Source organism: Rhododendron vialii, chromosome 2a (assembly GCF_030253575.1).
Source record: "Rhododendron vialii isolate Sample 1 chromosome 2a, ASM3025357v1".
Lineage (NCBI taxonomy): Eukaryota > Viridiplantae > Streptophyta > Magnoliopsida > Ericales > Ericaceae > Rhododendron > Rhododendron vialii.
In genome coordinates, this window is record NC_080558.1 from 39,759,857 (window position 1) to 39,774,656 (window position 14,800).

The 14,800-nt window shown below is 42.2% G+C and overlaps 2 protein-coding genes across 2 annotated transcripts; one reads left to right on the forward strand and one right to left on the reverse strand.

Annotated features, from left to right (window-relative positions):
- The first annotated feature begins 234 nt into the window (after nucleotides 1-234).
- On the forward strand, nucleotides 235-2,061 carry LOC131318170 (uncharacterized). The gene has a single exon (XM_058347980.1). It carries the CDS (start codon nucleotides 640-642, stop codon nucleotides 1,879-1,881), a length of 1,242 nt encoding a protein of 413 aa, XP_058203963.1. The 5' UTR covers nucleotides 235-639; the 3' UTR covers nucleotides 1,882-2,061.
- A 1,498-nt stretch (nucleotides 2,062-3,559) lies between these two features.
- On the reverse strand, nucleotides 3,560-14,088 carry LOC131318173 (uncharacterized). Its single transcript, XM_058347985.1, has 3 exons — nucleotides 13,849-14,088; nucleotides 4,236-4,467; nucleotides 3,560-4,056 (listed from the first exon to the last, which is right to left on the reverse strand). Exons 1-3 carry the CDS (start codon nucleotides 13,947-13,949, stop codon nucleotides 3,760-3,762), a joined length of 630 nt encoding a protein of 209 aa, XP_058203968.1. The 5' UTR covers nucleotides 13,950-14,088; the 3' UTR covers nucleotides 3,560-3,759.
- Between the last annotated feature and the right edge of the window lie 712 nt (nucleotides 14,089-14,800).

Sequence of the window (14,800 nt, forward strand, 5' to 3'; positions counted from 1 at the left end):
TTCCTTTCTTTTTTATATCATTAGTCATATTCCATAGGTCATAAGTCAAAGGGAAAGGTGTAGAGAAAATAGACCATTCTATAACAGCAGTTCAACCCAGCCGCACTTCTTACTCCTGTTCTGTTTTTTTCTGTCTTTTTTTTTTACCGTACAGTTACGGTTTTGCCGTTTTGGGGTCAATATTTTAACTAATCTTCGGACCAATCTTACCGTTCACTAGAGGGTCCGAACCCTAAGTCTGGTGAAGTGGTGCAAATTGTGCTTGCTAATTAATTTGGAGAGAGTTCTTAGTTAGTGATAACGTACTCCTAGTATATGAAGGCGGCAAATCATTTTATGCGCCATGTGCAGGGTAACAATATCCACAGTCCACTGACACGGTAAAAACAAGGTTCTTGTTCGCGGGAAATGCTTTCAAAGTGTTCGATGAAATGCCTCGCTGAAATACTAGCAGATGAAACAGTGAAGTATGGATACGCAAGGAAAGTCTGAATAGAAGCCCCCCACTCCGTGAAGTTACAAGCAACGTACCCCGTCATTGGTTCGTAAAGTGCCTCAAAGCTATCAAATTCATCAGCATCCTTAGGTACAACATATTCAATTACAATCGATGTTTCAGCCTTGGTTTCTGGGGAAGTAATGGCATTAAGGAATTTGCAAAGTCTCGTTCATTGCACAAGATATGTTAGAAGACGAAACATGGCTGTGCAAAAAAGCGTGGTGCTTTATCATTGCTCCGAAGAATCCCGTGAAGAGAATTTACCTTCTGAATGGTATGAGCAGACATTTCCAAAGCTAATAGAATTAACCCACTTGCTGAAAAACGTGGATTCAGTTGATGGAAGGCTCATAAACATCAACGACCATTTGATAGTTATCGATGACTCTCTCCAACAAAGCATGCATACTTTCAAGTCACTAGCCAGGGCGTTTCTTGGCTCTCCAACAGTGCAACAAGCGTTAACAACCCAAACCGCTATACCTCCTCTTTGTTTCACTAAACCATGTGAAAGAGGCCCCATGACTATAAGTTCCCTCACCAAAGTGTGCAACTTCTTGAATATATCAGCTCAGCAGAGGAAGTTAATCCGTTTGGCGATATGCCCACAGGTGACCCAGCACCAGATATGGACCGGCGCCCTCGAAGAAATACTCGTAGGGTTGAAATCGGAAATCGAACTTTTGGGTCATTATACTCCAAACAAAGGGATAAATATGGGACAGCAAATTGTTCATAGCTGTCTAAAGTTCTTAGATGCTGCTGTTACCTATGACCCCAACTCTACTTCTTGGATGCGCCTTTCGCCTTCAAAAGTCAGTGGTTCACCAGTTTCCCATAAATGGGAAAATATTCTTGAGATGTTCAATGACCTAATGAATTGCTTGAGGAAAGAAAAGGAAAAGCTTTTTCATTTCCCAAAGCTCGAGGTGATGAAAGAAGGGCTTCTGCAGATTAAGGATGTGGTAGTAGATAAGAATATCGGATACAGGGAGACTCGACATCAAGAGAGTTTGGTTCAGAAGAAGCTAACAAAGATATTGGGTCACTCATCGCGATGCTTGTTCACGCTTCTAATGTTCTATCTCTACGGAAGCGTTGTAGATGTTGAAGTGGATATATGTGGGGGGATATATGAGAATGGTGGGAAGGATAGGTTTTGCTTGTGCATGGGGAAATTTTTGACGTCGTGTGAAGAGAAAACGGTTCAAAGTGGGGTGAAACAATTGGATAGGGCTCTAGGGCTATTCAAGTATGTGTGGGAAACTGCAGGTATGAAAGGAGATTTGGAGCTTCAAGGCCATTTGTGGTGTGTTGGAGCAGAGGAGACATCAGTTACGTACAGAGGAAATAGGTTCTTCATTCATGGGATCAGATTTTGAGTTAAAGAGGTTATCGGTGGTGAGTTCACCAGTTGTCGCATGAAAGTCCAAATCAAGGCATGTTTGTTGAACTATTTTTACTTGGTGTTTTTAGACTTCACACAGAACGCAGCAGTTGTTGTGTCTTTCCTCTCATTTCTGCAAATGTTGCATCTATGTACATTGGACTTGGGTACAGATTTTGGAATTTCAAGGATGTGAGGATTCTATTTTCTAGCTCAAATGGTTGGTGTTTATTGCATGTTATAGAAGTTCTGTGCATAGCTTGTTAGAAACTTGAGTTAGAAAATGTGATTGCTAAGTTATTTTCCAAATAAACATGTCCGAATCAGGTATACTTTGGAGCATCTCCAATGGGATGGAAAATGATTATGGATGGATAGTCATTTTAGCATCAAAAAGTTGTCTAAGAGTTAGCTGGTTGTTAAATAGGACTCACCCATCTCCAATGGTGGGTTCTAAAATAGAACCAAAGAGTCCTAAATACTACCTAACTTTCCCTCCACCTTATTCTGCCAAACTTAATTCAACTATTACTTCCGTTCAAAAATAATTGTTGTGTCTGTCAAACGAGGATTTTTTTTAAAAAATTAAAAATATCTTTTATTTTACTTTCCTTCACCTAATTTTTCGTTCACCTAACTTTCCTCCAACCACCATTCTCAACTCAACTACCATTCTCACAATCAATCTATAAATAAACATATCTTTCTCTGGATACAAAACCACACAACTATTACAGTTTCTCTTTCAAACTATCATCATGAGCAATTTAACCCAAAGAATATTGCGGGAAGAATTTGACAGATCTTCCTCCGATGACAAGGAGACTACTCAACTGATTATGGCCAGGCATTACCGGAAAATGCAAAGAAGATGTAACTAACAAGAAGATCATGTTGGTTCTACAAGTGGTCAAGCTTGGATCCCCCATGATAGAGTTGCTGTCGACAAACGAATTCATGCTGATTAGTGATTACCTTCTAAATGATCCATGTACGGTAGTGTTAGATACAATGAAATTCCTATATTCACAAGCTTAAGGAAATGGCTTTAACATTTCAGTAAACTTGCTAAAAAGAATCAGCTACTTTATGCTCCTACTATGGTTCAAATGGTTTTTCCTATTCAGATTAGCGCAGTTCCAACGGAAGCCAGATTGAAGTGCACAAACTGAACAAGAACTGTTGGGACCTCTGAAACTGAACTGACTGAATCACAAAATTCGGCTTGAATTCTCGACATCATCGTCACTAGAAAAATTATCTAAGCATGCATTCTATCAACATGATTCTAATTTTTTTAATTAACCAAAGAATACCCCAGATGAAATAATAGAGGTTCCAACAAAGGCGTGCAGTATGTACGCAGGTATATGTTTTTGCAAATACTTATGTCTAAGAAAAATTATTAAGGACGTTTTTTAACGTGCGTCTTCAGGAGACATATTAAGATGCATAGACTGTATTGTACATTCGTCATGAAAGTGCGTGCATAAAAAATGTACAATAAATTTCAGCTAGTCTTAAAATTTGCCTTAATGCACATGTTAACAAACAGTATATATAGTCCAATTCAGTTTAAAACCCAAACGATTACCTGAACGAAAACAAGAAGATTTACAGGTATGATACAACAATAAACCTCCAATGACTTAAATTGAAGCAGGAAGATTAAATTGCAGAAAATTCTTCACAGATAAGCATTGACAACTATGCGCTTCAACAAATCCGGAGACAAATTCATATGATTTCGCTTCAAATCACCTTGCAAAATTGGGATGAACAGAATACAATCCATGATCGTTGGAAAAGAGAACAAATTGTCACAATCAGAAAATGAGATCCACTCTGGTCGATAAGTATATAGCATTCTGACTCATTTCAGCTTCGATTTAGAAGAGCTCTGCAGAGGTTTGGCGATGGGGCGAGCTGGGGCACCTCTCGCGACCTTCTGGACATCGTACTTGACAGAAGCGAAGGCACAAACAAGAGCAATTAACATTGTTGGGTATACGAAAACAGTTTTTGCAGGATCTGTATTCACAGGCTTTCCAAGGAACCCTTCCTTGACAAGGCCCCAAATAATGAGAAGTGTTCCAAACATGCTCATTCTCCCAGGTTTCAGAACACCAATTATAGCCCCTGCCACAGAGAAGTAGCTTCCTGCTAGCACCTGGTCGAAAAATAATGAGGATTAGAATGAATATAAGAGGCAATGGGTATGAAATCAAAACGTTTGACCATGGGTTTAAGACGGTAGTCAATTAAGAGACCAACAAGAGAAGGAACATCTTCCTTGCAGAGTTGTTGCGGATAAAAAATAAAGACCACGAAGAGAAGTTCAAGACCTACCTCCAACCGCTGCAGATCAGTTACAGCCGAAGCTTCCTTCACATTGGTCAAGTTGTAAATGTTCAGCAGATTATCCCAGCTTGGAAAAGTCATGTTCGTGATGAGACCATTTGTGACAGCTCCAGGATAGAGAAGTGCTTTCACAGCAGCAACAGGGAAGATCTCACTTGCAATCAACTGGGATGATGTGACATGAATGGGACTTGAGCACATACCAGCTCTACATGGAACCCTGGTAAATTAACATCATCAACAACAGGCTGAACAAGTAGCGCAGAATTCTAATTGTATTCAGTAATTAGATTTTCAGCTGTCAATTTGCAGAATTAAAGAACAAATACTTCTCATCTTTAATAGCGAAGTGAATAACAATGTTGCATCTTTGATAAGCACACAATTATGTGTGATTTGTTAGCTTAGGTCCTTCATGTAGTCGTACGATTGTAATTAATAATACCGTGTATAAAGGATATGGTACGTAAGGTATATTTGTGAGTGTTTCAGGTAATTCAAGTTAAATAAGACGTATCTTGGAGCGTTGGTAGCTCCTGGGAGTACCCGAGGCTCTGTGGAGGGAATGCCAAATGACGAAGTCATGGAGTGAGGAAGTAGGCCCGAAGGTCAATACAAGAGTAAAAACAGAAATCTGGGTTTAGCACCAGTTCTACTGGTAGAAGCTATATCTCTACCGGTAGAACATCAAAACAGGAGCTACTGATGGTGTGCAGAAAAGCTACGTGCACAGCAGTTGCTACACAGCAGCTGTGCACAGACCCCATTTTCTCCCGCGGCCTAAATTCTGAAGTGATTTTGGGTGTTTTGTTAACGCCTCTAACGATATCGAACGAAGCTCATTTTTTACAGAGACCTTAAACGACGTATTTTGAACAAAATGAGCGGCTCCGATCATCTTTGCGCGATCCGAGGCGGGAGAAAACGGGGTCTGTGCACAGCTGCTGTGTAGCAGCTACTGTGCACGTAGCACTGCTCGATGGTGTGTTCTGCCGGTAGAGATACTGACATATAGGTTCTACCGGTAGAACCCTGTCCGAACAGCCAATTTTGACTTAGTCTCCTAGGTGTTGTGTGGTCTGTTTTAGGCCTATAAAACCCTCTTTCCTGAGATATCTGGGTATGCTTCAGCACTCCACTCTCTCTCTCTCTACCTCTGTTAGCTCTCTCATTTGGTTCCTAGCTTAGTTTGGAAGCTAGTACTTCATAGTTTTGGCTAGTTCTTTATGAGATCTTGTTAAAGGTACTTCTAGTTTGTCATTTCCATCTTCAATAAAGTTGTAGGGATTGCACTTGTGAACAGGATTCCCTCTTTAGAATTCTCATTTGAATAAAGTTTGAAGTTTTAGTTTAATCTTTGTTTAAAGTTATCCAAAGACCCTCATACAAAGTTGGCCAACTCTGCCATATATATCTCCTCGGTACACTCTAAGACCGATCTTCTTCAATCACCTAAACAATTAGCTATGTTTCAAGTCGTTCTTAACCTTAGCGATTTCTTCGTTAATGGAGGGGTAGTCAGTTTAGGCTCGGTCCTGGGGCGAATATCATCCTATGGCCTAGGTAACTCGATAATTCTCACCCTTGAAATCAATCGTCTGTATGTGTTTGGTTGAAGACCTCTTTCACTTGAATCGAGACTCAAAAGTGTCAAAGTTTTTTATTATGCATCGACGGTCAACTCTAGCATGCATAGTACTTAGGTCAATATCCTTTTGAAGGCTTGACCAACTTCTTAGAGGAATAAGGAATTCGATCGCACCAAAGCATAATTTTCCGATCAAGCACACAAATTACTTGTGGGACTTGATTGTGTAAATTCGTGCGACTATTGGATAGATTACGCTAAGTGGTACTAACCCTTGATCCGTGCCTTCCATTTAAATACTTGCAACTCGTCGATTTAGCTTAAGATGGAGAAATTGTAGTTGATAATCACCAAAAATCAAACACCCAAATGCTTTGCTACCTTTAGCTAAAAACCCTTATAGCCGATAAAGCCTGCACTCCAGAAATCCCGCTCCCCTGTGGACCAATCTTGGTCTTACCGAGTTATTTTGCTAACAACAACCAAAGCCCTACGCTTCGGACTATTCACTCAGAATTACAAGGTAAAGTCGCAAGCAAGTCTGTATTAGTGAACAGATCAGAGACAAGGACAGATTTGTGATTAAAAATGTTGCATCCAATTGCGCGAGGGGGAAAAAACCTTTAACACTGTAGGAGGGGTGGAAATCTAGGATTTAAAGTATTCGAAAAAGTGTTGGAGAGGGACGAGATTAAGAGATGATTAACGAAGGATTAAGGAAGAATCTGGACTGGTAAAAAGGAACAAGGCTAAAGAAAGGATCCTTGGCAGGAATTTGTTACCCCAATTAGTGCGGATTCAAGTGTGACTCTCTCTAGAACGTTTTTCTCTCTAGAATCACCTCCAAATTCATCTAACCGTCCCCTCAAAGTGTGGGGGAATGTCCTATTTATAGGCCCACGGCCACTATTTTAGTGTCGGTTGGGCCGCTAAAAATTAGACATGTGTCACACGGATCATGCGCGTCTTATCCCTTCCGTACTATTAGGCCGCACTCGCCCACGGGTGCTATTCCGCGAGCGCTGTTCTATGGCAAATCCCTTGTTCCCTTAGCCACTGTGCCACTAGATCTCCAGTAATCCCGTATCTGAACGACGTGATCAGGATTTACTTTAGTCTCATTATCGCCGCCATCGGGCTTAATCGAGGCTTGATTCTGTCATCGCCATCGTCGCGTAAGCAGCGTGGTCACAGCCCTGTACAGTCATGCCATCGCTGCGACCAAGCCTCTAAATGGCTTCCCTTCAGGCCCTGCCAAGCCGACCTAGGCGGAACACATTGCCCGGGTCAAATTTGTGAGGCCGATGTCCTTCTGCATCGTGCTTAAGTCTTTAGAGAACCTCAATCGGTTCTTTTAATAAGTCTATATCTCTTGGTCGACGTGGGGAACGCCCAATTCGCAAGTGTACTTGGGAACTAGCTCGAACAAAACCGAGCCGCTAAGGCCTCGCTCAGCCATATGCGGTTCAAGAGAGAAAACACCTCGCAGCCAAATGGGGCGAGCCAAACGGCTAAAGGCCCAGCAACCAACCCCACCCAGCAGGCAAGCCGCGCGGTCCAGCAGGCAGCCCAAGCGGGCAAGGCAGGGCCTAGCGGGGAGGAGCCCCAATGGACAGGCCCAGCAGTTTCAGGCATGCGGGCCCTATGGCTCGATCTTTCGGATTGGGCGGTTAATTTTGTTCAAAGGCCACGAGTCGTGCCACGTGTAATCTTAATTTTTGAGCCACGTGTACACGTATTTTTGCCACCTGCATTTTGCCCCCTTGTTCAGATGAAATCTTTGTAGCTTTACCCGGGTAATACTTGCATGTTCTTTTGAATACGAGGACCCTCTTTGTAAATAAGGGAGTTTTTCCCCTTCTTTTTTCCAATTTTGAGTTTGAAGGTTTTTTGCTCCAATCTTTGAAAAATAGGAGGACAAAGGGTTCATTTTTTCCCTTCATTTCCTTTATCCTCTCTCTCTATATATTTTTTCTCTCTCTTTCATCTCAAAAGGGGTGAAAGAACAATACTCAATGTTCACCACCACCATCAACCCCCTTCGACCCCACGGCCTGTGACCATCGCCAACCCTCGTCGATCCCGGTCAGGATCTCCCGCCGCGTCTCTCTCTCCCTTTTTTTTTCATTTCGACTCGTATCTCTTCATCTTCAGACAATCTTCGGCTCATATCCCTCATCCTTTTGGAGCAACTTCGCCCTTCTTGTAATGGCGACCAAGATCTGACATACAACTCTAGTTGATCTGGGAGAGCATAAACCGGTCGAGTGGCAGAGGGCTCCTTACTTCGACGGGTTGGACAATCCTTTGGAACCATTGCTCTTGTTCCCAGAGCGTAGCGACCACGATGTGGATTTCATATCTCCGTCCTCGCATCAAAAGAGATGATTTTCCCTACTCTTGTCACTTATAAAAGTGTAGAGAAACCTTGTTTGGATTGGGCTTTGTGGGTTGATAATGTCTTGAGGAAGAACAATTTTTTAGACGCAATTTCTCTTTTGGCGTCTCTTGAAATAAAAAGGAGCAATGCCCATTTAAGTGCCTTTCTTGCTCGGTGGAGCCGCCAAACCCATACTTCTTTTCTTCAAATTGGAGAGTGGGGGTCAACTTTAGAGGTGCTTCGGTTAGGAAGTCGTGGGACCGTTTATGTCGACCCCACCTCTTCAACCGAGGAGGATGATGTTGCGGTGAGTCAACTTAGACTTTGCTTCACGGATGCGGCCAAGGAAAGTACTTGGTTTGATAACAATGGTTGAAAAATGCCCACTCAGGCGTCGTCGAACAAATGCACTTGGGGAAATTGGATTCGTCATTTTTTCAAGGATATTCTGGCCAATAAGGGTAATCTAACCGACAAAAAGGAGGAGCCGATCATTGGGCCCAAATATCGTAAGAATATCTATTTGGCGGGATTGATTGCTTATTTCTTGTCCTTCTTTGTGCTCCCGGGTTATCCGAAGGAGGCTCAGGCTCCAAGGTCTTCGTTGTTTATGCTTGCGGTCTGGCTTGCTCGGGGAGACACCATCGCACTTAGAACTCTATTTCTTGGGAATTTATACTATCGCTTGGATTGCATGCACTCGAATATGGATCGCTCTTCGAGAAGGTACGATATTTAGTCATAGACTTATCAAAAGAATGAGCAAATAACCAAATACCGTACCTCCCTGAAGAACGATTCACGTCCGAGTGCATGCAATCCAAGCGATAGTATAAATTCCCAAGAAATAGAGGTCCGAGTGCGATGGCGTCTCCCCGAGCAAGCCGGACCGCAACCATAAATAACGAAGACCTTGGGAGCACAAAGAAGGACAAGAAATTAGCAATGAATCCCTCCAAATAGAGGTTTTTACAATACTTGGGCCCAACAATCGGCTCCTCCTTTTTGTCGGTCGGATTACCCTTATTGGCCAGAATGTCCATGAAAAAATGACGAATCCAATTTTCCCAAATGCATTTGTCCAATGACGCCCGAGCGTGCACTTTTCAACCATTGTTATCAAACCAAGTACTTTATTTAGCCGCATCCATGAAGCAAAGTCTAAGTTGATACACCGCAACATCATCCTCCTCAGTTGAAGAGGTGGGGTCGAAATAAATGGTCCCACGACTTTCCAACCGAAGCAAAAGAGCAAGATCCTCTAAAATTGGCCCGCACACGCTAGTTTGAAGAAAAGAAGTACGGGTTTCGCAGCTCCACCGAGCAAGAAAAGCATTTAAATGGGCATTGCTCCTTTTTATTTTAAGAGACGCCGAAAAAGAAATTGCGTCTAAAAGATTGTTATTCTCAAGACATCTTCAAAAATTGGATCTTTGACAACATCATCAACCCACAAAGCCCAATCCAAACAAGGTTTCTCTACGATTTATAAGTGACAAAAGAGTAGGGAAAATCATCTCTTTCGATGCGAAGACGAAGACCAAAGACGGAGATATGAAATCCACATAGCGGTCGCTATGCTCCGGGAACAAGAGCAACGGTTCCAAAACCGAAGGACCCGCAAGGTCATATCAATTAGTAGCTAGCCATAAAGGATTGTCCAACCTGTCGAAGTAAGGAGCCCTCTACCATTCGACCAGTTTAAACTCTCTCGGATCAACTAGAGGTGTATGTCGGATCTTGGTCACCATTACAAGAAGGGCGAAGTTGCTCCAAAAGGATGAGGGATATGAGCCAAAGATAGTCCGAAGAGAAAGAGATACAAGTCAAAATGAATAAAAATAAATAAATAAAAGGGGGAGAGAGAGTCACTGCATGAGATGGTGGCGGGAGATCCCGGCTGGGATCGGCGATGGTCATGGGCCGCGGGGCCGAAGAGGGTCGATGGTGGTGGTGAACATTGAGTATTGTTCTTTCACGCCTCTTAAGATGAAAGGGAAGAAAAAATATAGAGAGAGAAAGAGGAGAAGGGAAATGAAGGGAAAAAAGTAACCTCCCCTCTTATCTTTCAAAGATTGGAGCCAAAAACCTTCAAACTCAAAATTTGAAAAAATGAGGGGGGAAAACTACCTTATTTACAAAGAGGGTCATTGTATTCAAAAGAACATGCAAGTATTGCCCGAGTAAAGCTACAAAGACTTCCCCGAACAAGGGGGTAAAATGTAGGTGGCAAAAAATACCTGTACATGTGGCGCAAAAATTATGATAATACGTGGCACGACATGTGGCCTTTGAACAAAATTAACTGTCCGACCCGAAAATTAGTCGGTCCTGAAACATCAAGCCATTGGGCCCGCAAGCCCGAAACCGATGGGCCTGCCCACTGGAGCTCCTCCCGCTGGACCCTGCCTTGCCCGCTGGACCGCGCGACTCGCCCATTAGGTGGGGTTGGCCGCCGAGCCTTACCCAGCATTGTCGCCAATGTAGGAGGGGCGGAAATCCAGAATTTAAATATTCGAATAAGTGTTGGAGAGGGATGAGATTAATAGATGATTAACGAAGGATTAAGGGAGAATCTGGACTGGTAAAAAGGAACAAGGCTAATAGTACGAAAGGATCTTTGGCATGAATTTGTTACTCCAATTAACGTGGATTCAAGTGTGACCGTCTCTCTAGAGCGTTTCTCTCTCTAGAATCACCTCCAAATTCGTCTAACCATCCCCTCAAAGTGTGGGGGAATGGCCTATTTATAGGCCTTCGACCTCTATTTCAATCTCGAGTGGGCCGCTAAAAATTAGACACGTGCCGCGTGGATCGTGCGCATCTTATCCCTTCTTTACTATTAGGCCGCGCTCGCCCGCAACACCCGTGGGTGCTATTCCCTGAGCGTTGTTCTGAGGCAAATCCCTTGTTCCTTTAGCCACCATGCCACTAGATCTCCAGTAATCTTGTATCTGAGCGGCGTGGTCGGGATCTACTTTAGTCTCGTTATCGCCACCATCGGGCTTAATCGAGGCTCGATTCTGTCATCACCATCGTCGCGTAAGTAGCGTGGTCACAGCCCTTTACCGGTCATGTCATCGCTGCCAAGCCGACCTGCACGAAACACATTCCCTGGGTCAAATTTGTGAGTCTGATGTCCTTCAGCATCGTGCCTAAGTCTTTAGAGAACCTCAATCGGTTCTTTTAATAAATCTATATCTTTTGGTCGGCGTTGGGAACACCCGGTTCGCAAGTGTGCTTGGGAACTTGCTCGGGTAAAACCGAGCGGCCAAGGCCTCGCTCGGCCGTAACTATAAGTTGTTCAAGAGACAAAACGGGTTGCGGCCAAAAGAGCTGAGCCGAATGGCTAAAGCCCCAGCGGGTAGGCCCCATGCAGCCTGCCCAGCGGCCAACCCCACCCAGCAAGCGAGCAGCGCAGTTTAGCGGGCAGGCCCAGTGATTTCGGGCATGCGGGCCCAATTTCTCGATCTTTTGGGTCCAACTAATTTTCGGGTCGGGCGGGTAATTTTGTTCAATGCGTCATGCCACGTGTTATCTTAATTTTTGCACCACATGTACACGTGTTCTTTGCCACCTACACACCCTAAAGTCTCAAGACAAAGAAGAATTGTATAGTAGCATACTAGCACGTCAGATGGTGATTCCCATATGTTGAGGAGGATGGTAACACTACTACAGTACTACTAGAAAGAAGCCAATATTAGTGCAAAATTGGAAAAGACGACGGTATCATTGTAATCACTTCAAATACTACTGGAAATATCCGACAGTGTAAGTTTGGAATGCTAAGATGCAATTATGATACGGGAATAAGGTGCAATACTTGCGATAACATTTTAACTATTGTATGCAAGACAACACAACCCAATATACAATATCATTTAAGTTTCAAATGTTATATCCAAGTAAAACATCAAGCAACTTATATTACCTTTTTTTCTATTTTTTGCCACGCGCCCATGCGTATTTTTGAACAATCATTTGGGTTCCATGAATGTATTCAATTTGCTGATTCAGCAGCAAAATTTGACAGCTAGATGCATTTTAATCAAATTGAGGTAAGTTTTATAAGGAATCAAGCATCAAAACATACGAAAGCCAACATCCTACAGCATCAAGGAAGAACATAGTTATATAGCCTAAAAGATAAGGATATACAGATGGTCAGATATCAAAAGTAAACCCAGACTCAAGAGAGCCTGAAGTGGCAACCTATTAATTAACTTATGCTTCTTAGGCAGAACTTAAACTCACAGTGCTTTGAAACTGGAGCACTTAAGTCACTGAATAATGGAATCGGTAGAATGTGTAACGTGAGAAATTTACATAAGGAGAGGTCTTTAAACTGAGATATCAAATCACATGCCCAGCAACAATCCTGAATATGCACTTCCATGTATCAAGCAGTTTGAACATGAGGTTCTACACCACATAAAGAAAAAAACATTTAAAGGGTCCACCAACTAAGCATTAGATTATAAAAACAGCCTGCACTACCAGAAGATGATAATGAATAGAGCATAATTTGGACACGGGCTAGTGTGCTTAGATTTTTCATTCTTTTCAAAGAAATTTTACTCCACTTCTTCCCGTTACAGTCACATAAACAAAGGATCTTTTTGTTCTGTCACAGCATAATATTTATATCATATGGAAGAAATACCAAATTTCCAAATTTCGCAATCTAAACTTCAGACACAAACACAAATTTCATGGATAAGCTCTGCATCAACACGAATATCAATCCATCAACGTACAGAATTTCAAAACAGCTGAACCCTGAAAGCAACAAGGGAACCTTCTATGGACAACTGAACCAGTATCCCAAATTCAACTGACAAACCAGAACCAGTCAGATAAACAAGCACACGAAAAATCTTGAAGAATCCGATTTCATTGGTCATATTACAATTGGGTTGGATTGCAAATCCGAGAGGACCTCATTTTAGGTGTTTGAATTCAACAATTAGTGGAGGGATCTTTATCCACTGATGAAACAATCTCACAAAACTTGTGCGCCATATATTAATCCTAAGGGTGAAATATTCCATCATAATTAGCCCAACCAATCAGTCACGACCTAAAAGAAGACATGTATTATTCACCGGGAATCAAGCTGAGGCAAAGTAATATCCCTAAATTCATCCAAAACTAAGAATACCCAGATGCCAAAAGAGGATGAAAAACAAGTATGCGAAGCCCCAATTCGTAGGAGGAGGGGAAAAAAAAAAAGAGTTGGGTAATGAGTAGCATCGTTGGAGTAAGTGTAACAGATTATGCAAATTGGCAAAACTAAAGAGCTGTGATGTTTGAGTTTACTTTCTTACAATATATTTATTTCGCAAGTTGAATTAGAATTCTGGGTGCCAAAGGTAAATTCATCCAAACTAAGAATACCCAGATGCCAGAAGAGGATGAAAAACAAGTATGCGAAGCCCCAATTCGTAGGACCAAAAAAAAAAGAGTTGGGTAATGAGTAGCATCGTTGAAGTGTAACAGATTATGCAAATTGGAAAAACTAAAGAGCTGTGTGATGTTTGAGTTTACTTTCTTATTATATATTTATTTCGCAAGTTGAATTAGAATTCTGGGTGCTAAAGGAAGTGGGATTAACAGTGTTTTTTGTGTACCTGAAAAGAGGGATCTGAAGGATGATGAGGAAGAAATAAATGCGAGCTGCGTAGGTGGTGAGGTTCTTCCACCATCCCTTTGAAGAAGATGAATTTGCCATTACAAGAAGAAGAAGAAGAAGAAAGCCTAGAGAGGGAGGGGGGGGGGGCAAGTGGGCAACTGTGTGCGACCTCGAAAGGGATGTTTGGAGAGGGTGTCCCCAATCGTTGAACGAATACAGAACAGAAGTCAGGGTTGTTCTCCACGGTGAATAATAAATACGTCGACGTTTTGTATTGTCCCGAGATGGTGTGCAGTTTGGGTTGGGCCAACAGCCAAAACTTCTAGGGCTTGGACCAGTAGGTGGAAAACAAGCGGGGAAAATGACGGTCAATGATCTGTTTTGATAATTAATATCCATCAAGCACATACTGAGAATATTTGTTAATATTAAAAATGTCCTTAACGAATATTAATTATAAAAACACGTCATGAGCGGTCATTTTCCCAAACAAGTGGGTGGGTGGCTGGAACAAAAAGGTTTTTAAGCCCACATTAAAATTCAGTTGGGCTTGGAAAAAGGTCTTAAACACTCCTTGTTCGTCCAGGGTCTCAAAATTTCTACGCACGATCTTCAATCTATCTCTTTTCACTTATTACTTTCAAGAGAGAATAAATTCTTTACACCGTCAGTGTAAGCATGTGTTTCCTCTAAATCAATTATATTGCATCACATCGCCATGTTCTATTGATTGGGACCACTGTTTTGCAACGTGGCACGATGTTATTGATTTGGAGGAAACAAATGTTTACATTAGAGGTGTAAAAAATTTATTCTTCTTTCAAAAACCTCCCTCAAAATCCAAAACCCCTAGCCTAGGCACTACTTGTTCACGGTATTCTAAGCCTATCATGTTGTTATTGATTTTTTTGGCCAAGCAGTATACATGGGGTTAAGGGGAGTTAGAAAGT